At 41.6% G+C, this 26,258-nt stretch overlaps 1 protein-coding gene across 2 annotated transcripts in view; it reads left to right on the forward strand.

The window, feature by feature from the left end:
• Positions 1–26,258, forward strand: part of Cep112 (centrosomal protein 112) — a 406,791-nt gene that overhangs the window by 356,116 nt on the left and 24,417 nt on the right. For both annotated transcript variants that reach the window (XM_028761272.1, XM_028761273.1), the window contains one exon: positions 2,614–2,703. In XM_028761272.1, the coding sequence (XP_028617105.1) occupies positions 2,614–2,703 (90 nt within the window). The remainder of the gene's footprint in view (positions 1–2,613; positions 2,704–26,258) is intronic.

The raw sequence follows: 26,258 nt of genomic DNA on the forward strand, positions 1-26,258 counted from the left end.
GATCTCCTAACAGAGTGACTTGCTACAAAGACTCATCTTGAGAGTTGGAAATACAACCTGCCCTGTCTTAGCTTGTTGCTGGTGGTAACAGTGGCCCCAGCAGAGCACCAAGCCCCCAGATGCTTCCTCCATGCAACTGGTCTAAGGCCATTTTGTTCTGTACTGAGGAAGTCAAGCTGCATCTCAACAGTGGGGAAAGTGGCCTCAAATTTCAGCAGGGAGAAATCATCATTGGATTTGAGTTTCAGAAGATCACTGGCAGTAGTGGAATGACTTAGCAGCAAAGAGCTAGACAGGAAAGTGTGCATGGATTTGCTCCCCGCAGTGGTCTTGCTCTTCACAAGCATGGCATTTTATAACACCCTGTTTCCTGAAAGCCATCACAAGTAAAAGAATTCTACAGAACTGACAAGAATGGGAACAAGCTCATCTGCCTTTTTGGAAACAGACCACCATAGTGTAAGAAGAGATAAGAACTTGAGATTTCCAAGTTCATTCCCAGACCTAGTCAGATTGTAAATTCATAATATTTAATATCAAAGAGACACTAAAGGCATATAAGCACATTTTAAAATCATCTTACCTTTTGAAATTTTTTAGTATGAGGTCTACCCATGAATGTGCTTCAAACAATCCCTAAAATCAGAAACAACATCATAAACATGCTTTCTTCCAGTTGGAGAGTGACCATATATAGCTTTCATTATGCTCAAAGAGGCTTAAGATCCAACCCCCAAAATAAAAACAATAGTTCTCCCCTACCCCGTGTGTGTGTGTGTGTGTGTGTGTGTGTGTAGAAAAAACTAACCTTGTATTGAAATTTTTGTCTGTTTTAGTTTAGTTTGTTGTTGTCTATTGTTGTTGCTGGCTTTTTTAAGATAGAGTATCACACTATATCCCAAGGCAACCTTGAACTTACGATCCTCTTGACCCTCTTACCCAGCTTCCTGGGTGCTACAATTACATTGCCGCCTATATTGAATCTTTAATGAACCCTAAATCAGACATTACGCCTAAGCCTGTAGCGCTTGGATATGTGCTGGGCATTTTAGACACATGTTCCAGCCTGAGCTCAAGAATATGTGCTGGGCATTTTAGACATATGTTCCAGGCTGAGCTCCAGGGCGTCTTCCTGAACACCAGCCCCATCTCTTAGAGCTAGCTGCTCAGACTCCTCAGGGCTCCTGATTTTTTCTCATGATCTGGATCTAACCCTCCAGGATCATGACCTCTACCTTCAGAACCTACCCAGGAAACCGACTGGTCCCTGATCAGCTTCTCCACACCTGCCTTGCCCTTGTCTAGTCTGTGACCAAAGTAGTGCCTCCTCAGAGTCCTCTAGCAGCTTCCTATCTCAGTGGAACCTAAACTGCCTCACTGACCTGTGACATTCACATAGCCTGAGACCTCCAGAGTGACCTCTGTGGATTCCCCAGAGCTTTTACACATGCAATGGCCTCTGCCTATGAGGAAGGCTTTCCTGAAGATCCATGTGGCTACATTCTCCCTGCTTGTAACTATTTGCTCAGATAGCCCTTCTGTGCCATCTGTCTTAACATTGTAACTTTCCCCCAGAATAGCCCCCTTCTCTGCTATAGCTTTCCTCTGCACTGACCAAGGATGTGTATTACACTAATTCTTTGCTCACTCCCCCACCATTGTTATGTAGGTCTGGGGAATGAGGAGGGGTCTTTGTTTCTCTTCTCGTGACATGTAGGGTCTCTCTCATGGTCTCAGCACGCTGCAGTAATATTGATTGGATGAACCTCCTTTTAGATTATTTACCTTGCCATGCCTTCTATTCATCATAACTTTGTGTGCGGTGGTTCTCTAATGATACAAGAGTCCCTTGTGTGCTCTGCATCTTTTCTAGTTTACTTTTCACTTACGGTGAAGATTGACAGGATGCCAACTATAGACATGTGTGGCTTCTAGCCTCCCCATATTAACCAGGATCTGCTTCTGACAGCTACTTGGCAACTGAAAGGTCATTTCTTTCCACGACTTACAAGTTCTTCAAATTCCACTCCACCCTCTCAGAGTTTCTGTGGAGATTCATTTAAGTTTGCTATAAATTAATAATTATAATCTTTAAATGTCACGTTGACTAGATGTCACAATACCTACAGATTCCAATGCTTTTCATTGTTATACTGGTAGGGCTGCTTTAATTAAAAGTAACTTCCTCCTTTATGACATGATTGGAGCCCTATGCTAGGATATGAGACATTTTGATAATAACTGAAACTTAATAATTTGTCTATTTTATACATTAGGACTTCTTTTCTGTGGCTTTTTAGCATTGTGAGACAGGGTCTTGCTGTGTAGCCTAGACTTGTCTGGAACTCTCAGCAATCCTCTTGTCTCAGCCTTTTGAGATTTCAGTCATGTGCCACCACACTCAGCTTCATTTGCAGGTTTTTATTCTAGGTACTCCTAAAGTACAAATGATATGGGCTGAGCACACAAAGTCTGGGCTGCTTTGTTGAAACTCTTTGAAACAAAGTAATAAGCCAAGATCTGAGGCCCTGGTGATGTCAATTCATGTGGTAGAGCTAGTTTTTCAAGTACACTAATTTTTGATGTTCTTTTGTTTATTTTACACTGTTTCAGGCTTTACAAGATGAACTAGAAACCCGCTCTAATCAGGTGCGAAGTGCAGAGAAAAAGTTACAGCACAAAGAACTGGAGGCTCAGGAACAGGTATGTCCTTTATGCCTTGCTTGATCCTTTCTTCTCTAGCTCAGGGGCTCCCTCAGTGTTAGCTAGGGTCCTCTGGCTTTGAGGATGGAGCACCCACCGGAGGGTCAGAAACAAGGGCAAGTATTACCACACAGAACAGGTCTAGAGATAATGAAGGCTGCACCTCTGATATTCTGGTTGCTCTTCCTGCTTTAGTGACTTAATTCTCAAAGCAATTTCAAGATGGCTGCATGCCACATAGCCCACCCATTCTTGAACTCTCTGGATACACAAGGTAGTCGGTTTCTAGAATCTTCTGAGGAATAAGGAATTCTACTACACTCGCTCCTCTGACTCTTTCTTGGCTACAACAGGTCACATGCTCAGCCTGCATGTTCAATCAAGGGTTAGAGGACGGAGAGTACTCCCAACTAGCCAATCAGGACTCACCAGCTGATGATGGAATTAGACAAGGAAGGGGGAAAAAAGCAAAGTAGAGAAATAGATATTGGATAGGCAGCTGACAGTGTCTTCTACTCCATTGTTTACAAGTAAGCGGACATCTATTCTGATTTGGCTTTAGGTTGGATGAAGCTCCGTAACATACATGGACATTATTTAATTTTCTTTTCAATGTTAACGTTGTCTTTCTTTCCATTGTGTTAATAAAACAAGCTGACTATGACAATAGCTATTAACCTATTTTATTTTCAAATGACAGGCTTGTTTATACTCAACTCTTAGTTTTAATGAATTACATAAGTGGCAATGTTGACACTTTCAAAGCTTTAGCCGTGGACCAACAGAGAACATGAATGTTGATGAGCTCCTAGGGACGAAGTGTCCTCAGCCACTGGGTATAGTCAGTCTTACTACCACTTCCTTGGTGTCACCAGACACTAGGAACAAACCACCAGCAGTGTTGCCACACGGCCAGACCTCAGCTGTACTGGGAAAGTTCAGTACAGGATCTCAGGATGGGTCATTTTGATTTTTGGAAAATGTAAGTGTTCAGGTCTGGTAATGGAGGCTCTGTTCATCTCTGGAGATATTGACAGAAAGGGAGGGGTTCAAGGCAGGGAGTGGGGCCAAATGGTGTGGAGTCCTAACATAACAGTCTCTGAGCTGTACAGTTGTCAGATGCTTCCCCATGTCCTATTATAGCTTGTCTCTGCATTCTAACACACTCATCAACCAGGTTTTAAGTTCAGTTTATCAGCCTTCCCTCTTACAGATAATGTTCTTAGTATCAATCTAGAGAATTTTTGTCCTAACATTAACTTCCAGATTTTCTGCTTTTTTGCCTTGAAGTTTTACATGTTTTTTTTTAACACATTCAAAGATGTGATCCATTCAGAGTTATTTTTTTATTATTATTTTACTTATTTACTTTACATACCACTCACTGCTCCCTCCCACAATTCTTCCTCCATTGCCCTCCCCTTCTGTGAGGCTAGGTGCATCCTCTCCCACTGAGGCCAGACAAGGCAGCCCAGCTAGAAAGATATATCCCACATTCAGGCAACAACTTTTGGGATAGCCCCGTTCCAATTGTTCAGGACCCACATGAAGACCAAGCTGCACATCTGCTACATATGTGTGGGAAGGCCTAGACCCAGCCTATACATGTTCTTTGGTTGATGGTTCAGACTCTGAGAGCCCCAAGGATCCAGGTTAGGTGACTCCGTTGGTGTCCCTGTGGAGTTCCTATCCCCTTAGGGGCTGCAATCTTTCCTCCTGTTCTTCCATAAGAGTCCCCAAGACTTCCATCCACTGTTTGGCTATGGGTGTCTGCATCTGTCTGAGTCAGCTGATGGGTGGAGCCTCTCAGAGGACAGCCATGCTACACTCCTGTCTGCAAGCATAGCAGAGTATCATTAATAGTGTCAGGGATTGGTGCTTGCCCATGAGATGGGTCTCAAGTAGGTCAGTTATTGGTTAGTCATTCCCTCAGACTCTGTTCCTCTCCCATCCCTTCTTGTAGACAGGATAGTTTGGGTCGAAAGTTTTGTGGGTGGGTTGATGTCCCTATTGCTCCATTGTAGTTCCTGCCTGGATATGGGATGTGGCCTCTTCAAGTTCCATATCACAGATGCTGTGAGTCACAGTTAAGGCCACCCCCAATGACTCTTGGGTACCTCCCTTATCCCAGGTCTCTGTCTCTTCTGTCCCTGTACCTCTCCACCCCCATTAGTTGCAGATTTCCATACAGTGTCATGGCTATCTGGTCATCCCTCCTGTTCCTCCCCACACCTGATCCCAAACTTCCTCATTCCCCTCCAGATCCCCCCTCCCTGCCCTCCAAGTTCCCTCCCTCCATCTGCTTGATATAACTATTTTATTCCCCTTCTAAGTGAGATTCAAGCATCCTTGTGTAGTTAAAAATATTAAGAATCCAAGCATAAGCTTTCTACCTACCTTAGACCATTTATGTTCCCAAATGAAAGACACACACAGCCTCCATGGTTTTAACATGCCTGAAGCAGCATTGTAGCTGGGTATCTGCCTGCCCTCCATGCACTTAGAACTCCTTTCCCTGTCCATAACACCAAATTACCATTTACTGTGTTTCACCTGGGCTGCTCTTAGCTCCAACCGGCCAGCCCACAGGGCCACATTTTCTTTTTTCCTATCTTATAGCAGCTCACTCACGCTCCCCCAACTCTCGTGTGTGTGTGTGTGTGTGTGTGTGTGTGTGTGTGTGTGTGTGTGTATCTCCCCCTCCCTCCCTCCCTCCCTCCCTCCCTCCCTCATGTTGTTCCATGGCAGCTTCTTCTGTCTCTAGTAAAATATACTTTAGAAGTCCAGTCCCAGGGTTTCTTTTTACTACATCCTTGTTTGTGCCTTCCTTCTTGTTTAGCTTCTTTGGGTATGTGGAGTGTAGCATCGGTATACTGAATTTTTTGGCTAATATCCACTTATAAGTGAATACATACCATACTTGTCCTTTTGGGACTGAGTTACCTCACTCAGGATGACATTCTCAAGTTCCATCCATTTGCCTGCAAAATTCATGTCTTGGTTTTTAATATATGAATAGTATCTCACTGTGTAGATGAACCACATTTTCTTTATCCATTCTTCAGTTGAAGGACATCTAGGTTGTTTTCAATTTCTAGTCATTATGAATAAAGCTGCTATGAACATAGTTGAGCAAGTGTTTTTGTGGGATGGAGGAGCATCTTTTGGGCATATGCCCAGGAGTGGTATAGCTGGGTCTTAAGGTAGAACTATTTCTAGTTTTCTGAGAAACCACCCACTTGATTTTTAAAGTGGTTGTGAAGGTTTGCACTCCCACCAGCCATAGAAGAGCATGTTCCACATCCCTGCCGGCATGAACGCTTTCTTGAGTTTTTGATCTTAGCCATTCTGAGGGGTGTAAGATAAACATCAGAGTTATTTTGATTTGCACTTCCCTAGTGACTAAGGACCTTGGACATTTCTTTAAGCACTTCTTAACTATTGGAGATTCCTCTGTTACAAATTCTCTGTGTAGCTCTGTACCCCATTTTTAATTGTGTTATTTGAGTTGTTGGTATCTAACTTCTTGAGTTCTTTATATATTTTGGATATTAGCCCTCTGTCAGATGTAGAGTTGGTGAAGATCCTTTCCCAATCTGTAGGCTGCCATTTTGTCCTATTGACAGTATCATTTGCCTTACAGAAGCTTTACAATTTCATGAGGTTCCGTTTATCAATTGTTGATCTTAGAGACTGAGCCATTGGTATTCTGTTCAGGAAATTGTCTCCTGGACCAATGCGTTCAAGGCTATTTTCCATTTTCTCTTCTATGAGATTTAGTGTATGTGGTTTTATATTGAGGTCTTTGTTCCACTTGGACTTGAGTTTTGTGCAGGATGATAAATATGTATCTATTTTCATATATTCTACATATAGACATCCAGTTAGACCAGCACACTTGTTGAAGATGCTTTCTTTTTTCCATTATATGGTTTTGGATTTTTAATCAAAAATCAAGTGACCATAGATGCTTCTGGGTCTTTGATTTGATTCCATTGATCAACGTGTCTGTATCTGTACCAATACCATACAGCTTTTATCACTATTGCTTTGTGGTAGAGCTTAAGGTCAGGAATGGGGATTCCTCCTGAAGTTCTTTTGTTCAGGATTGTTTTGGTTATCCTGAATGTTTTATCTTTCTGTATAATGTTGAGAATTGCTCTTTCAAAATCTATAAAAATTGTATTGGGATTTTTTGGGGCATTGCATTGAATCTGTAGATTGATTTTAGTAAGATGGCAATTTACACTATGTTAATCCTGCCCATCTATGAGCATGGGAGATATTTCCATCTACTGATATCTTCTTCAGTTTCTTTCTTCAGTGACTTGAAGTTCTTGTCATACAAATCTTTCACTTGCTTGGTTAGAGTTACACCAAAATATTTTATATTATTCGTGGCTATTGTAAAGGGTGCTGTTTCCCTAATTTTTTTTTCTTGGCCAGTTTATCATTTGTATAAAGGGGGCTGTTGATTTCTTTCAGTTAATTTATATCCAGCCATATCGCTGAAGCTGCTCATTGGCTGTGAGTTCTCTGGTAGAATTTTTGGAGTCGTTTATGTATTCCATCATGTGATCCACAAATAGTGATGTTTTGACTTCTTTTCCAATTTATATCCCCTTGATTTTCTTTAATTGTCTTATTACTCTGGCTAGCTAGAACTTCAAGTACTATATTGAACAGATAGAAGGCGAGTGGACAGCCTCGTCTTATGTCTGTTTTAGTGGAATTGCTTTACTTTTCTTTCCATTTACTTTGATGTTGGCTATTGGCTGGCTGTATGTTACTTTATGTTTAGGTATGTACCTTTTATGCCTGATCTCTCTAATACTATTAACATGAATTGGTATTAGACTTTGTAAAAAGGCCTTTTTAGCATCTAATGAGATAATCATGTGATTTTTTCAGTTTGTTTATATGGTGGATTATGTTGATGAGTTTTCATATATTGAACCATCCCTACATCTCTGGGATGAAGCCTACTTGATCATGATGGATGATGTTTTGATGTGTTCCTGGATTCGGTTTGCAAGTATTTTTTTATTGGATCTTTATTTACATTTCAAATGTTATCCCCTTTCCCATTCCCCCTCCCCCTGCTTCTATGAGGGTGTTCCCCTCACCCACCCACTCTTGCCTCCCCTCCCTGGAATTTCCCTACACTGGGGCATCTAGAGCCTTCACAGGACCAAGGGCCTCTCCTCCCTTTGATACCTGACAAGGCCATCCTCTGCTACATATGCAGCTGGAGCCATGAGTCCCTCCATGTATACTCTGTGGTTGGTGGTTTAGTCTCTGGGAGCTCTGCGAGGGTTGTGGGGGAGGGGGGGTGATTGGTTGATATTGTTGTTCTTCCTATGGGGTTGCATACCCCTTCAGCTCCTTCAATCTTTTCTCTAACTCCTCCACTGGGGACTCCATGATCAGTCCAGTGGTTGGCTGCGAGCATCCCACCGATAGGATTTGCTGAGGCAGGAAGATCATGAGTTCGAGGACAGCTTGGGTTTGCGAGTATTTTATTGAGTATTTTGCATCAATGTTCATAAAAGAAATCAGTCTGAAATTCTTTCTTTGTTGAGTCTTAGTGTGGTTTAGGTATCGGTGTGACTATGGCTTCATAGAATGAGTTTGGCAGTGTTTCTACTGTTTCTATTTTGTGGAATAGTTTATGGAGTCTTGGTATTAGCTCTTCTTTGAATGTCTGGTAGAAAACCATCTGGTCCTGGCCTTATTTTGTGGGGGGCTGGACTTTTAATGTTTGCTTCTATTTCTTTAGGTGTTATAGAGTTGTTTAAATAGTTTACCTGATCTTGATTTAACTTTGGTAAGTGGTATCTGTCTAGAAAATCCATTTCATTAAGATTTTCCAATTTTGTGGAGTACAGGCTTTTTTTCTAGAGCTTTCATGTGTACTTTTAAATTGCTGTTATGAAAACTTTCAAATTTCTTATGGAGGAACGTAGTGCTGTGAACTTTCCCCTTAGCACTGCTTTCATTGTGTCCTGTAAATTTGGGTATATTGTGCCTTCATTTTCATTGAATGCTAGAAAGTCTTTAATATCTCTCTCTCTCTCTCTCTCTCTCTCTCTCTCTCTCTCTCCCTTTCTCTCTCTCTCTCTTTCTTTCCTTTTCTTTCTTTCCTAACCCAGAGATCATCAGGTAGAGATTTGTGGTGTTTCTGTCCTTGTTGAAGTCCAGCTTTAATACATGGTTGTCTGTCTGATAAGATACTGGGTGTTATTTCAATTTTCTTGTATCTGTTGAGGCTTGCTTTGTGACTGAGTATATGGCCAATGAAGTGCTGAGAAGAAATTATATTCTTTTGTGTTTGAGGGAAATATTCTATAGATGTCTGTTAGGTCCATTTCATTCATAATGTCCATTAGTTTCATTATTTCTATGTTTAGTTTTTGTCTGGATGACCTATCAATTGATGAGAGTGGGGTATTAAAGTCTCCCGCTATTAATGTGTGGGGTTCAATATACAATTGAAGTTTTAGCATTGTTTCTTTTACAAATGCGAGTGCCCTTGTATTTGGCCATAGATGTTCAGAATTGAGATATCATCTTGGTATATTTTTCCTTTGATGAGTATGAAGTGTCCTTCCCTGTCTCTTTGGTTTAATTTTGGTTGAAAGTCTGTTAGATATTAGAATGGCTACTTCAGCTTACTTCTTGGGTCTGTTTGCTTGGAAAACTTTTCCAGCCCTTTACTCTGAGATAATTATCTTTATTGGTGAGCTGTATTTCTTGTATGCAGCAGATTGATGGATCTTGTTTTCACCTCCATTCTGTTAGCCTGTGTCTTTTTTATTGGAGAATTGAGTCTATTGATGTTCAGAGATATTAATGAACTGTGATTGTTATTTACTGTTATTGTAATGTTGGTGGTGTGTGTGTGTGTGTGTGTGTGTGTGTGTGTGTGTTTCCCTTGTTTTTGCTGGTATTGAATTACTAATTTCCTTTGTTTTCTTGGATGTATTTATCCTCCTTGGGTTGGAGTTTTCCTTCTAGTATTTTCTGTAGGCTAGATTTATGAAGAGATATTGTTTGAACTGGGATTCTTCTTGAAATATCTTGTTTTGTCCATCTATGGTGATTGAAAGTTTTTCTGGGTATAGTAGTCTAGGTTGACATCTGTTTTTTTTAGGGGTTGCAAGATATCTATCTGTCCAGGCCCTTCTAGATTTTGGGGTCTCTGTTGAGAAGTTCGTGTAATTCTGATAGGTCTGCTTTTGTAAGTTACCTGACTTTTTTCCCTTGCCACTTTTAATATTCTTTCTTTGGTCTATAGATTTTCTGTTTTGATTATTATGTAGTGGGAGGGTTTTCTTTTCTGGTCCAGTCTAATTGGTATTCTATAAGCTTCTTGTATGATTATAGGCATCTCTTTCTTTAGGCTGGTAAAGTTTTCTTCTGTGATTTTGGTGAAAATATTTTCTGGGCCTTGGGGCTGGGACTCTTCACCTCCTTCTATTCCTATTGTTCTTAGGTTAGGTCTTTTCATGGTATCCCATGTTTCCTCGATGTTTTGTGTCATGAATTTTTTAGATTTAACATTTTCTTTGACTGATGTATCAATTGCTTCTATTGTATCATCTATGCCTGAGATTCTGTCTTCCATCTCTTGTATTCTGTTGGTGATGATTGCATCTGTTGTTCCTGTTCTTTTTTCTAGTTTTCCATCTCCAGGATTCCCTGTTTGTGTTTTCTTTATTGCTTCAATTTCCATTTTCAGGTCTTGCACAGTTTTATATATTTACTTCACCTGTTTAATCGTATTTTCCTGTATATATTTAAGGGATTTATTTGTCTCCACTTTAAAGAATTCTACCTGTTTAATTGTGTTTTCCTGCATTTCTTTGAGGTATTTATTTATTTTCTCTTTAAAGGCCTCTACAATCTTTTAAAGATTGAATTGAAGGTCATTTTCTTGTGGTTCAGTTGTGTTAGGATAACCAGAGCTACTTGTTGTAGTGTAGTTGTGCTCTGGAGGTATCATATTGCTCTGGCTTTTATTGACTGTGTTCTTTCAAGGGCCTTTAGCCATCTGGGTAGCTTTGGTCCCTGGATGTTTCTGTTGTAGTAGGTGTTGGAAGGAGGCTTGACCTCAATGGTCCTGGTGTGGCATGCCTCTGATGGGTATCCTTGGGCTGTATGATTCAGGATCTGAAGGTCTGTATGTATGGTTCAAGAGCCTCAGATCTGATGAATGTGGACAAAGAGGTGGCGGGAGAATGGAAGTCCACCTGGGCAATCAGGCTGTTCAGGGTAGCTTGGTGTGCCCAGAGGACTCAGTCAGCAGGGAAGATGGGTGGGGGAAGAAAACCTTACCGGTATGGTTCAGGATCCATATGTCTGATGTAGGTAGAAGGAGAGGTGGGAGGAGCATGGAAGTCCCCTGGGATAACAGGCCACTCAGGGCAGCTTGGCTTACTCCAGAGGACTCAGCAGGCAGGAAGACTGATGGGAGAATGGAAGCTTACATGTATGGTTTAAGATCCACAGGTCCGATGAAGGTGGGAGGAGAGGTGGCAGAAGAATGGAGCCTGAGTTGGTTTTTATAAAAATTAATGTCCTAAAAGTTATTTTTAAAAAAATTAAAACTTACTGCATGACCTGACTTCCTATAACTTCTTACCATGCCATAGTGTCTTCCCTGAATAATCAATTTCACATATATAGTCCTGTTTTCATAAATGCACATGCATTTATTTATATATTGTATATTATATGGTGCCCTTGTCATACAGTTGAAAACAGGTGAAATGCTTTGATCTAAAAAACACCCACCCACAGGAGAATAAGCCTGGAAGTCGGAATGCCCGTGATGGTGGCTAATGCCCTTGACCTTTCCAGGCAGAGCAATGCATGGGTGAGGGAACGAGCACATTCTCTTCAGTGGGAGTGCAGTGGCAGGCAGGCCCAAGCAGCATGGGTCTGCTTGTGCACAAGGTCACATGACAAAGGTCACCTGACAGAGCCCCATTCTCTGTCCAAGACACTCGTGACAAAATTAGTTTAAAAACAAGCTTTTCAAAATCACAAAACTTTCTGGGGCTTCTAGAGGGCTGCAGCCTCTCTGCTTTGTGGTAAAATGTGACTTCAGGTAAAACTTTGTTGACACCACTTAAATTCATGGCAAAACTTCACACAGAAAATTCCATAATATGTTGAGAGTTGGGAAATCAAGAAATCCCAAGTGAACAATAGGGAAGGATTCGGGAACTACTTTCAGCCTTTTTTTTTTTTCTTGACTTCTTTTTGATCATCAAAGTTGCTTTCATGTTTGCAGTGACAATAGCTTTTAGAATATTTCTTACACTAATTCCTCATATCTCCTATTAGGCTACAGTTTACCAAAGAAACATCGGGAAATACCCAGAGATGAAGCTGAGTGTTCCTTAGTCATTGCCACCACGAGGTGTTAGGGTCTTTCTTTAAGTTCCTAGGATGTAGCTGGGATAGAAACGCCAGTTGTTTCAAGAAAAATGGGTAGCAAGGAATCTGTACTCAATAAATCTTAATAAATAAATAATATTCATCTGTAACTTCATTTAACCTTTTATCTAAATTTGACTCATGTTCCCCCTTTCAATTGATGACGCCAAGAGAATCAGTCAAAAGGACTAGGGCTCCCTGGGTGATAGTTTCTTAGGGCCTGCTTCTGTATGGACATAGGGTATCTGAAATGTTGACAGCATCCTAATGTGCCTTGCCTTTTCATCACCCATCAAAGTGGCTAGAGTAGCAGTAGCTAGCCTTACATCACCCAATCAAACAACTGAGCTGAACGTAAAACAGCTACTTAGAACTTTCTTCTTTTTCTTGTCAACTAAATACTATTATCCTGATACTAGTTGCATAAAAAAAAAAAAACAAATTGAAACTGGCAGAATTACAAAAGACAATTTCCTAGGCTGCTTTTTATAACTTACTTGCTTTTTTTTAAAAAAAAAAAAAAAAGTTTAAACTGTCTCTGGTTTTCATTTAAGAAAAATTCCTGTGTTTTGATTTTAGAAAAACAAAAAATGAATGAGGCATTTTAAAAGCTATGTTTTTAATTAAAAACAAAAGGCTGCTTCTCATCAGGTCTTGATGGGTGGTATCCTTTATGCCCTGGTGCCACTTGTCCTCGTGCCATCAGCTCTTCTCTGTCTCCTCCACTGGCAGATGAACCAGCCAGACATAGCTGCAGAGAACACACCTTCATCAGTGGGCCCAAAGGAAGCCCTGGCCCACATGTGCAGAATCAGAGAACTAGAATGAAAGTTTACTAGTTTCCTAAGTTAATCTTACAAAAAGATGATCCTTTCTGTAATCCTCAAATAGTAAAGTAAATATAATCACTTTAGATTTATCTATACCAGGAGTTAGTATTGTTTCTAATTCCAGATAAGATCTGGGCAGTAAACCCATAACAGCAGGAAAGGGGGAGGAAATGGAGCACTAAGCAGACTTCCTCCTTGTGCAAAGAAACAGCACTCCAGAAAGGCTGTGCTGTCTCTGATGTGTGGTTCTGAAGTAGCTGACCTAAAAAGGGCTGGGTATACTTTGCTCCTCCCTGGATGTTCTTGTCCGTCACAGTAAAACAGCATAAAATGGATAGATGCTATCTGTCCTCAAGTTCAGGTATAGATCAGAACAGTCTGGCTAAAACTAAAACTCACCTTTGGAACCAAATGTTTTATAATTCACAAGGAGAATAGATTATTAAACTGGCAAATTATAGAGAAGAGAAGAAGAAAATAACCTAAACTTCTACTTGGTATTTTTAACACTGTGTAAAGCATAATTTTATAACAGTGTCACCAAACAGTGTCAAATTCTGCCCTATTACAGTGGGCACTATGTACATGTAACAAGCCCCCTGTTTCAGACTGGTGATCTAAAAGTTGAAAACATAATTAGCTTTCATATTGATTTAACTGATTTTGCCAGTGGCTAAGGAAAGATTTCATTAGCTCTCATGGTCTCTTGATACATTGTTGACTTTGTCCTTTTTCATATTTGATTACATTGATTACTTTCTCAGAGAAAAATATTTTAAATGAGTTAATTTTTAAAAGGCAACACTTCAGAGACGTCCTTGTACATAATCTCTAGTGCTAACCATGCTGTAAGAGAGTTACATGCTGTAACCATGCTGTAAGAGAGTTACATTCTGTAACCGTGCTGTAAGAGAGTTACATGCTGTAACCATGCTGTAAGAGAGCTACATGCTGTAACCATGCTGTAAGAGAGTTACATGCTGTAACCATGCTGTAAGAGAGTTACATGCTGTAACCATGCTGTAAGAGAGTTACTCTTCTTTTCTACTCACTGTTTCCTATCTCCTCCCTCTCTGGTGCTGAGGACGGAGCCCAGAGCCACTAAGTCATTTTAGTCTTCACAGGCGCTCCACCCAAGACAGTGCCAGGTGTGAAAAGACTTCAAGGCAGATGATCAGTGGACCCTGCTGTCAAGGTCACAGTACTAAGAAGCTGGGTGTCAGTGTGGACTCCAGGCAGGGAATTAAAGTGGGGGTTGGCTTCCACAAGGCTAAGTAATGAAAAACCAAGAGCCTTGATGCTACCTCACATCCTCATGGTCCCTGGGAGAGCAGAGGCCAGGAGGATTCAGCCAGAAGGTTGGGTCCTAGTGTCCTATTGACAGGGTGTCACTTCAAGAGTGCCAGGAGCAAAGCAGCGGGCATTTCAGTCATTGTCTGAACGTGGTCAGACACTGGAGATTTCTTTCAAATGGAGAGTGCTACACAATCTAGCTTAGCTTTTGCAAAGACTAATCAACAGCAGCAGACGAGAGATCCATTCAGACATTATAGCATTGAAATTCACATTGCCAGGTGTAAGAGAAACATGAAAGACTTGATGTCACAGAGAATAGAAAGGAAAATTCCACAAGACACAGATGTGGAAGCAGGAATAAGAGAAAAATGTATCAAGACTGTCTGAGGGGTTTGTTGGTTGTTGGTTTGTTTGTTGTTTTTAATAACAAGATGGTGCACAATAGACTTTACTTCGGTTATTTCTGAAATGGTAGGAGTGACACTCAAGTGGAAACATGGAGTTCAAGATCTGAATTGCCAACTGAAGAAGAACGCATGTGCTGTGAGCATGTGCTCACATGGGCATGGGAGTGAGTACCAAGAAGCCCTGAGCGGGCATAGAACAGGCAGGTACAAAGGAATCAAGGGGGTGCAGGAAGATAGGAACAGAGCCTGAGGGATGAATGCCACAGAGACAGGAGAGTGCTTCCTCTCAGGCTGTTCTGTAGGATAAGGACTCCAACTTCATGACATCTGTGAACCATTTGGATCACTCTGGAAGCATTGTTGTTTCAACCCCATACCTAAACTTCCTCTCCACCCCCATCCCTTTCCCCCTTCCCCTCTGTCTTCTGTGCTTTGTAGAACTTCTGTGGTCTCCATTGAAGGTTTTCCCATCCAATTTCCTTGGATACTGACTATGCTCTGAGGGTGGGACTGTGTACTAGAACTGTGTTAGCTCTGTCAGCACTTAGCCCTGTGCCCGCCCCATGCGGTACTTGGTAAGTGTGATGGGAGGGAGGGGGGGAAGAAGGGAGGGAGGGGAGAAGGGAGGGAGGAAGGAAGGAAAGAGTAACAGAGAGGAGGGGGGATTGGGAGGAGGAAGCAGGAAAGCAGCTAACAGATCACATGCTACAGGGGGTCCGGAGCTGAAGACTTGTTCAAAACCCACTGAACTTGGCTCATGTGTTTAGGTTCAATGAGCCTAAACATATTCTAAGTAACTTTCTAAGCTTATGTTTGTCCAGACTTTTCTGAAAATCATAGCACAGCTATTCATCTGAGGTGAGGTCAGATGGTGAGATCATTCATGGCGCCTCATGACCTCTGTGGTCCTCAGTTACTCCCTCGTGACCTCTGTGGTCCTCAGTTATTCTCCAGGTATTAGAGCACAAAGGCTTGGGAACCGGGGAAACTAAGAGATGCCAGTACCCTCTCCACACAGCCCTCCTTTCTGCTCACCTCTAAAATAGGGCAGATTCTCCTTCTGAATTTCTCTTAAAAGAGTTTCTCAGGGACCAATGAGATAACTCAGCAGATAAAAGCACTTGGTGGTCAAGCCTGATGACCTGAGTTCAATCTCTCCAGCTCACAATGGAAGGAGAGAAGTGAGCTCAAAATGTTGTCCTCTGATTTACACACACACACACACATACACACATACACACAGAAAAAGAGAGAGAGAGAGAGAGAGAGAGAGAGAGAGAGAGCAAGCACATCATCTCATGGCTGACTTATGCCCATGCACACATCATACACACCCAATAATAATAGGAAAAATTTTAATGTCCTGAGAAGGCCAGAGTAAGAGGACATTCAGACAGTCCTGTGTTGTCTCCAAGAACAAACTGAACATTCTGCCTCTTCCTTCCTAGGTCCTGGAGGTGGAGGAAGTCTGGGGCTTTTAGTGTAAGGTGGCTTTCAGGTGATAATAGCATGGTGTCCCCTGTAGTGTCTCATGCCCTTCCCCCTGTTGCACCGCCACAACTACTAGGGTCTATCTTTCCCAGGAATTCTGCTTGCCTCCCCCAGTGCTCAGTGAGCTGCCAGGGAATAACATGGATAGAGCAGAACCCAAATCAGTGTGTTCAAAGCTTTCACTTTATAGCGTTCTTATCGTTAAACCGCCTGTGTCATCATCAAGGGTAGCCAACAAATCCATAGAGCCCCATTAAGGGCAGCCTTAAAGAAGACAGTACTGTGAAGACAGAAAATCGATTAAGCAATAATCGTGACAATTGTTAAAAGGAACAATTGGTCTTTACAGATTTCCAAGCCTTTAATTTCCCCATTTTCCATAATGGATGTTAAAGCTTCCCCGTCTTGGCTGCTGTGGGCTAATTCATCTGCAGTGAACTCTATTTGAAAGTACTACAACTCTAAACTATGCTTTCTCCCAGAGCACATTATGAAAACAGGAATAATAATTGCAACAGAAATATAATTCAAAGACTTTTATTGACTTTTCATGTTTAATGGTTATTATTCTGGCTTGTTTCAAGTAATTTTAATAACCACAGTTTATTTACAAAATTCAGACTGCTTCTTTTGTTCCTGTGCCAACAGAATGCATTTGTTCCCAGACAGCTGGCGTGAGGCATCATTCTAAGGCTGGGGTTGTTATGAAGGATAGAAACACATTTAACTTTGGCCACATCTTCTCAATGAGCTTGACTAACGTGTATCTCAAACACTTGAACTCAGTGTCAAGGACAATATATTTTTATGACAATACACATCTCAGAATGTTCCTTATAAAGCAATTTGTCCGGGAGACGTCAGCAGTGAGGCAAGTGAAGCACTTGTCCCTAAACCCCTCACGAGAAAACACTCACAGCCATCACAGAGCGGTTTGGAGACAAACTAAAAGCTCTCCCTGGTGTGAATATGCTCTCTGTTTCCTCCTTGCTTTCCAGAGTCTCTTTGTTTTGAACCTCAGTGGACATATTGTACTGGGGACAAGAGAGTGGGCGGGACCCCCGATGTGCCTGCTGCATGGTTTTAATCCTGTGCTTTGCTGACATATCAGTTGCAAGTATCAGCCAGGCACCCACCACACCATTGCAGCTGTTTGTCCAGAGAGCATTTTCTGCATTGCTGAAGTGGCTCTCTGTCCTTGCAGCAACCCCTGGAGGATGATGAAGAGAGCCCCAGGACTGCACAGGTTCCAACACAGAGTTGGTGCACTCTAAGCTAGGCTGTCTATCTAGGCTAGAGATCATTTTATGTCCTAATGAAGTAATTCAACAATATTTTCTCACTTTTATTTGATAGTTTGGGTCTAATTTTAGAACTTTTTAAGACATTTTTTTAATCCTCAGATGATTTATTTCAAACCAATAAATCATAGAGACTTTAAAAGTTATACAGCAGAAACAAAAACCAAGTTGCTTCTTTACCATCTTTTAAAATCAATGGGCAAGAGTTGTGAAGCGTTCACTTGGTATGGAGTGGGGTCTCTCGGGGTGATTAACAGGAGCCTGTGTCCCTGAGCAGAACTTTATCAAGGCTTACTTGTTTGGAAGCCACAAAGCACTGAGTTGCTGGATCAAGTGAACATCTGGAAAGAGGAAGCAAGGGGAAAGATAAACGGAGATGGTGAGGAAGCTGGGCTGAAGCAGCCTGGTCACAAGAGCAAGATGTTCAGTGACTACTTACCCGCCTGAGTGTTCAGAAGAGAGAGCACCCAGCTTCCAAAAATGCTACCAACTCTAGTGCCCTTTTCGCTTTAGTCCAGCCAAAAAACCTCCTTTTTCTGTTGAAGAAAAGGGCCATCAGGAGTAGAGGCTATTGAGGTCAATCAGTTGTAAGCAGTTAAAATAGAAGTAAGGAAACGAAGTGAACTGTCTTAGTACACTGAACCATTTCCAGGTAGATGCTGTGCTGGATTACTAAAATCATAAAGGATCAGGTATAGTGGCACACACCTTTAATCCCAGCACTCAGGAGGCAGAAGCAGGCGGATCTTTGAGTCTGAAGCCAGCCTTGTCTACATAGTTCCAGGCCAGACAAGAATGAGAACCTGAATAATCAAAAAAGAAGGGAGGAAAGGATGGATGGTTGGATGGATGGATGGATGGATGGATGGGTGGATGGATGGATGGATGGATGGATGGATGGGTAGATGGATGGGTAGATGGATGGGTGGATGGATGGGTGGATGGATGGATGGATGGGGTGGATGGGTGGGTGGATGGGTTGATGGATGGGTAGATGGGTGGATGGATGGATGGAAGAAAGGAAGGACTAGAAAGGGAAACTGAAGAAAAACTCAGTGGATGAGATCATATAATACTCTAACAAAGAACCTGTACTCATGTTTCTTGGCTTACCTATAACTACAGCTCGAGGATCTTAACTCCTCTGGCTTCCATGGGCACCTGCACCTATGAGCACATACCCCCCTGCACATGTACACACATACACGCACATAGAGAGAGAGACAGAGACGGAGGAAAGAAATAATTAAAAACAAAATCTTCTTAAAATGAAAAATCATAATAATTCTAAGTAGGAAAGAAATAGTATAAATATTCAAACACTGAGTTTGATAGGGGGGAAAAAAACAAAGCTAGTAAAGAATATAACATGATAGGCATGATTAAATGTTAATAGTGGGCCTGTTTTGAGTGGAATAGCCTAGTACTTCCATGGCAAGGAGACTTGGCTCTCCTATAAGGGTTTCTGTTATCATAATGAAGGAAATCAGATAGTTAAGATCTCAGCAGGTTTGTGGTGAAGGGGCAAGGGGACAATGAAGGGCGGAGGATATTCTCTAGGTCCTGATGATTAAGACAAAGAAGACATGTTTTGGTACTGACCTGGCAAAGCTGTCATGGGCTCTTCCTAGTGCATACAGTGGGAAGGGCACAATGCGGCTCTCTGACTATGTTCTCACAGAAGCAAGAGCAGGCCTGGGGCTCCAGCCCTGACCCCTGCAGGAACCAAAGCGGGAACTCAACTTACTGCTCTGCCCTTCAGCTTCAGATTTTACATGAATGAATGCAGTCGCAAAGAAAGGCAAAACAAAACCTAGTGTGAGTGATCTCTAATGTTCATTCAATACCTATGATTTTGAGGTTCTATGTGATTTGGCAAAGACAGAAATCACAGGATGCCATGATACTAAAGGACAATTGAGAATGAACTCCTTCCGTAAACCTACCAAACTTTACCAAAAATTCACCAAGCATTTGCTCTGTCACTGGCACATGTACTGTTGAGCCTTTGTGATGTTCATGCATTCATGTAGGTTCTCCATGATTTTCTGCATTCCTATATAAATCTTAGACTTGAGGGTCGGGGAGATGGCTAAGTCAGATGAGTGTTTGCTGTACAAGCATGAGTTCAGATCCCAGCATCCACATAAAAAAGCCATGTACTGTGTATTTGTTATTCCAGCACTGGAGGCTGAGACCTGGCATTAATCCCCAGTACCACATAGAGGCTTACAACCATCTATAATTCTGGTACTAGAGTGTCCAATACCTTCTTCCCACTCCCAAAAATCACATGTATGTGGTAAACAGACATACATGCAACACAAAATATTCATACACAGAAAATATCAAAATAAAATATTTTAGTTGTATTTGCCAGAGAGCTGATAAAGTAGTTCAGAAATAAAATTTCTGCCTAGTGACCTTGAGTTCATCCCTCAGCTTCATTCTGGGTCTGTAATCTTTTATGTTAAAATATTTTAACAAGTTGTAAATATTCTATAACAAGTGTAGTATTACTGTGTGAGCACATCTACTTGTGTGTGTGTGTGTGTGTGTCTGTGTGTGTGTGTGTGTCTGTGTGTGTGTGTGTCTGTGTGTGTCTGTGTGTCTCTGTGTGTGTCTGTGTGTCTGTGTGTCTGTGTGTGTGTGTCTGTGTGTGTGTGTGTGTGTGTCTGTGTGTCTGTGTGTCTGTCTGTGTGTGTGTGTGTGTCTGTGTGTTTGTGTGTCTGTGTGTCTGTGTGTACACCTGTGTTCATCTTTGTGTTGGGGGAGCCTTCTAACCCTGTTCTCTGTATCTGTAGTTATTGATTACTTTTTCATTGTCTAGCTTCTAGTTCACTAATTTTCTCCTTAGCTGTATCTAATCTTCTATTAGGTTAGTCTTAAATATTGGTTATATTTTTCAGTTAGAATTTCTACTTAGTTCTTTTTAATTTTTTTATATTGTACCAAAGTTCCCAAACATTTTCCTAATTCTGTTGCATATATATCTTGATTCTTTTAAAATAAATGTGTGATAGCCATAATCTAAAGCTAATTTGGGCAGGGAAGATTTGATCGCTTTTCTTTTGATCTGTCTGTTTGAGTGTAGATGCTTCATAGGGAACTTTATGGAAATGATTTAAGACCTAGGATGATGTTAATTTCTTCCAGAGAGAATTGACATTTGTAGTCAGGTAGCAGCACTCAGTCTGGAATGACTCCAGTTCATTTTCAGGGTCTGAGATGATCTCAAACCAGACTTTGTCACTGGAAAGAGCTGGTCTGCTTCCAAGTCAGTCACTCCTATTCACAGAATGCAACCTTTTGGCATATGCCCAAAGCATGGGGTTTTACCAGACACCTCCTAGTTTCAAGTGTGAGAGACTATTAAACCATCTATTCAGTTTTCCATCCACAGCTCTAGACATTGGCCAAGCCCACTACATGAGCTGCTCCTAGTCCTGATTCTACGTGATCTTGGCCTGATTCTTCTCCACCCAGTCAGTTCTCTAGGGATCTGAAACACACTGGGAAGGGATGGTCTAAGGTTCCATCATCACAGTAGAAGCCCAGCATCTGCTTTTCTTCCTAAAGCTTCCCTTTGCTTTCCTAGTGTGACCTATTGGAGTTTTTAAAGTATATTCTGTACATTAAGGATTTGTTTGTTAAGTACATTGCAAATATTGCTAGCTGCTATTCTTTATTTTATATGTGGGATTCTGTTTGTTTTGTTTTGGGTTGGGGTGTGTGTGTGTGTGTGTGTGTGTGTGTGTGTGTACGAACTGAAATAGAACCTAGTCTTTACACATGCTCAACCCTCTTCCACTGAGCTATATTCCCATCTCCCTCCTTTTGTCTGAAAAAGGTCTTGCTAAATTGCCCAGGCTAGCCTAAAACTCACTCTGTGACCTAGGCAGACCTTGTGTATGCCATCTCCCTGCTTCATTCTCGTGAGTCCACTGAGTAGCTGGGCTATGACACAAGGCTCAGCTAACTGTCTTTCTCTAGATGACTTTCTAGATGATTTATTTAGGAAAGCTCTCCTGATCCAGGTAATGAAGTACAGAGTTCTATGTGGTAGATTTACCATTTACTATATATCCTGTGACATAAGGTTGTGATAGACAGAATGGCTTTCAGTGAAGATTATACTCTAATCCCTGAAATCTGTGGGTATGAATTAAAGAAAAGAAAAAAAAAAAGACTTCACAAGTGTGACCAAGGTAACCTTAGAAAGAGATTATCCCAAATGCTGTGCCAATCCAAACAGAAGACTACTGTGGGCAGTGAACTTCCTCTGGTCATGGCTAGAGGCAGAGCAGGGCAATAGGACAGAGCAAGGCCACAGGACAGCTGGGTCAGAGTGTTGAGAAAGATGAAGCACAGACGGAGGGAGGGGTCAACTCATGAGCAATGCATGTAGCTCTGTAAGGAGCAAAGGCATCTGAGCTTACAGCCAGCAGGGAAACAGATCTGTAAGGAACTGAACTTGCACCAAAATATGCATGGGCAAGGAAAAGAGCTATTTTCAGAGGCTCCAAATAGGACCCTGGGCCAGATTTTTGCCCTTGTGATACCCATGTCCCCAGTTGATCCCCCTCAGACTTCTCACCTATAGAACTAACTGTAAGATAGCAAATTCATGTTGTTTTAAGCAAATGAATATCAGGTCATTTGTTAGAGGAATGATAGAAAACTTATATAGGAATGTTACTTTATTAGTATTATTTCAAAATAGTTTTTAATATCATTTTTGACTGAGACATATTTCCCATATTTAAGAAAAAAGCCATCTTCATCAAAAATCAAATTTCCCATATAAATGTGAATCAATTTGGAACTTTTCTCTTCCTTCTTACTGATTATCTCCTGCGGGTCCCAGTTGTATACTCCAAGTGCTGAGGAACGCTGCTCGGTTCCAATCCCAACTCTGTCACTCCCACTGTAGAGCCTCCAGCGAGCAGCTTCACTTGTCCCTTCCATGGCCCTACCCTGAAAGGGTTAATGCCCACCTTATGGAGTTGATGTGCAGGCCAGCTCGGCTCTATGGTTAGAGAGCACAGATGTGCAAGTGACCTCATCTGGGGATGGCTCCTCCCGTCACTGCCTTGATTGTTGCCAGGTCTTCCTCATTCATGTATTTCATGCCCTAAGCCGCCAGCGGTTCTTTTCTAGAATCCAACTGATTGGCTGGCTGGTATTGCACTGAGTGTATGAATTATTTTAGGATAATACCTTTGCAATATTGACTCTTCCTGTCATGCACGTCACATCTCTGCATTCCATAAGTTACTCTTCAGTGTGCTTCAGGCCAGCTGACCCATATCTCCATGTGAATGTGTGGTATATTTTGTATTAAATTGATTTCAGTTTTATTATGTGGTTTTTTTTCTTCTGTGGATTTCCCTTATATTTTCTGTATGGCTGACACTTATGGTTGAGGGACGTATCCAGAATTTTTGCAATGGAAGAAAAAGAGGAGCAAACAGACCAATAGACCTGTCTGTTGCAGTGAATCTCCAACCCAAATTAGACCAGTCAATGAAAACACATCTCAATAATTATGAATATAAGCTGCATGCCTAGATTGGGCAGATTCAGCACTACACTACTCTATCCCCAGCTGTGAGACCCTCATTACTCGCGGGTTTTCCAAGTCACGCATTTGTCCTTCCACCTCCTGCTCCTCCGTCTGTCGTCCTCATCCTACATCTCTCCCGCTCCCTCTTCCCACAAATCTTTAATTCTCCGTCTCCCCTTCTGTCCAATCACTGGCTCCAGTCTTTATTTTACAAATTAAGGTGGGCAGAAGGTTCAATAGAATTCACCTGTGTACTGATTCACTCCTCCTCTGCAGCCCTTCTCAGGAAAAGGGAATTAGCATCAAAATACAAGGCTGGGGCTATCCACAACACCTGTCTGTACTGTATAAGCCGCCTGCGTCTGGTATTCGGTCTGATGGTTTTCACTGTCTCCTGAGTTTCATTAGGAAACGATTCTATGGTTCCTGGGTAGAGATGACACCTCCGTCTTGCCTTCCATCTCATCCCAACTGGCATTGTTTCCCAGCCCAGGCCTGCAGGATGGCATCAAGCTTAGAGTTCATTGGAATAGTTTCCTTCTTAAGGGCTTCTTTTTAAAAAACAAAAGATTTTCTTTATTAGACTGGAGAGTTGGCTCAGTGGTTAAGAGTACTTGCTGCTCTTCCTGAGGACCTAGGTTTAATTCCTAGCACCCACATGGTGGCTCACAACCACCTGTAATTGTAATTGAAGTTTGACAGAATCCAATGCCTTCTGTGACCTCCATGGTCCACATACACATGATGCACAGATATACATGCAGGAAAAGTATCCATTTATATAAAAATAAAATAATAAAAATTAAGATTTTATTTCTTTTTCTATTTGTGTATGTGTGTCAGTTTTTTGCCTATATGTATGTCTATGCACTATATGTGTGCATTCCCCTTGGGGGTCAGAAGAAGGCATTGGAACTGGAGTTATAGCCAGTTGTGAGCCACCATGTAGGTGCTAGGAAATGAACCCACATCCTCAGGAAGAACAGTCAATGCTCTTAACCACTGAGCCTTCTTCCTAAGGGTTTCTAATAGCTACCATTTAGGGATCTTAAAGCATGGTCTTTGCTATAAATACTTGTAAGTATATTTTTTCATTTCCATTTTAAACTAAGACTTCTTTGGAGTGGAGATAGATAGATAGATAGATAGATAGATAGATAGATAATAGATAGATAGATGATAGATAGATAGATAGATAGATAGATAGATAGATAGATAGATAGATAGATGATAGATAATAAATAGTATATATATATTGGATCAATGTGTATATCATAAATATGTCTGCCTCACAGTCAACTTTAGCCATATACGAGATGAACAGATCATCTCCTGCTGGCACAGGGAGCTCCTACCACTAAAGACACAGAACGCTATGGCACACGTGAGACAGGATCCTCACTCCCTTCAGCTTCCCTTTCAGAGTGACTTTTTGGTCCCTCCCTTTTGTGCCCATCATGGAGTCTCATAGACAATGAGCAAAAGGCTACCTCCAAAGTGTAAGACTCTCCCTACTTAGAAGCCAAAAGGTATTCTTCCCCATTGCATAATCATACCCTGCCCAGCTCCCCTTCTGGAACTGTTGGCCTGTAGCATCAAGGGTTTCTTGTCTGTCTCAGGTAGGCTTCTGTTGCTGTCATAAGACACCATGACCCAATCCAGCTTGGGGAGAAAAGGCTTTGTTTCATCTCATAGCTTATAGCTGTTTATCATTGAGTGAAATCAGGCCAGGAACTCAAGTCAGAGCTTCATATCCTGAGTGAGCAGATTCATAATTCTGAAGTAGGGTCTACTGAATTGTCATTAATTTTAAAGTAGCTTATTTTTTAGTATCTTACTGAACTTTTAATAAAGCTTGCTGAAAATTGACTGTGAGCAGTGTAAGAAATGTGTTGGTTAAATGTTTTGTCTCTTTCTCTCCTTTCTCATTGGTAGTAGAGAGCAAACCCATTCCTCTAGCATGCTTCCTTCACTGAGCTACACCCCAGCACTGGGTGGTCGGTTACCACTCCTTCTTCACAACTGTGACTTTTAGGAAAATCTCAACTGGGGAGAAGGTGAGGCCAAGCTGAAGCCAGAAGAACACTTCAAGTGTTATAAACTTGGCACTTCTTGGAATTCAGCTTTTAAACAGGTGACATTTCATGATAAAACAGTTTACAGCTATGTATAAGATACTGCCACAAATTGAAATCTCCTGGGTATATAAGTCATGAAGAATTTTTAAAATTGCAACCATTACAAACCAAATAGAATGTAGTGAGACAATGGTGGGTTGCTGTCCTGCCTGTGAGGGAGCACTGCTGTGCCGGCCGTGCAAGATGGGTAGGATGCAAAAGGTGTCAGTGTCCCTCAAAGGACATGCACCACACTAGAGGGAGAAACAAGTTCTTTTGAACCAGAGAAACCACTTACAGTTACTGAACACCTACTATGTGCTAGACATCATTTAACCTGTTCTAGAACCTCTGAAGGGTGGTGACGTGGAAGAGGCTCTTCTAAAGTGAGCTTGCAGTGTGCTCCTGACATGGAATATCCTGGTTTTCTTCCTTTCAGAAGCTCCCTCTCCCCATCTCTTTATTGCTGTGGTCTTTGTCTGCCCTCTGGTCTCTGTTCCCTACTTCTCCCAGCTATTCATTCTCTCTGCCTTGCTGATTCTCCTTGGGTGAGTTACCGTGGTCCAAGTCATGAGTTCTCACTCACTAAGATGATTGGCACATCCCCATCCCAAGCCACACCTCTTTCCCCTCCCACTGACACCAGCATTACTAGTACTCAGTCTGGTACTTCAGATTTAAGTTTAATTTCTTGCCACAGAACTCAGGTTTCTGGGTAGGTCTATGTGTGGAGGCTCAGTATCATGACAGCTCTTTTTAAAAGGAAAGAACTAGACAGTATGGTAGGCCACACTAAGAGCATTGGTCTTCCCCTCATCATGTGACTTTTAAGGAAGACAGATGGAAGGGCCATCTGCCTTTTTCCCAAAATGACCCCTGCCTGACCCCTAATGGAAAGTGGAATTATAGGACATAGTATGAATATCAGAGACCAGAACTTTTATTTTTCAATTGGATTTTTTATTATAATTTACACCTTGAAATGGTTAAACATTAGATCTTCCCTGAAGAGTTTGCTAGGAGAAAGTGGATTGAAAAAAGAATCAACCAAACCACCAACCAAAGAGTATACATAGGCTGATCCACAGAGGATGGTCTTATCT

The sequence above is a fragment of the Grammomys surdaster genome, unplaced genomic scaffold (assembly GCF_004785775.1).
Source record: "Grammomys surdaster isolate TR1022 unplaced genomic scaffold, NIH_TR_1.0 126906, whole genome shotgun sequence".
Classification (NCBI taxonomy): domain Eukaryota; kingdom Metazoa; phylum Chordata; class Mammalia; order Rodentia; family Muridae; genus Grammomys; species Grammomys surdaster.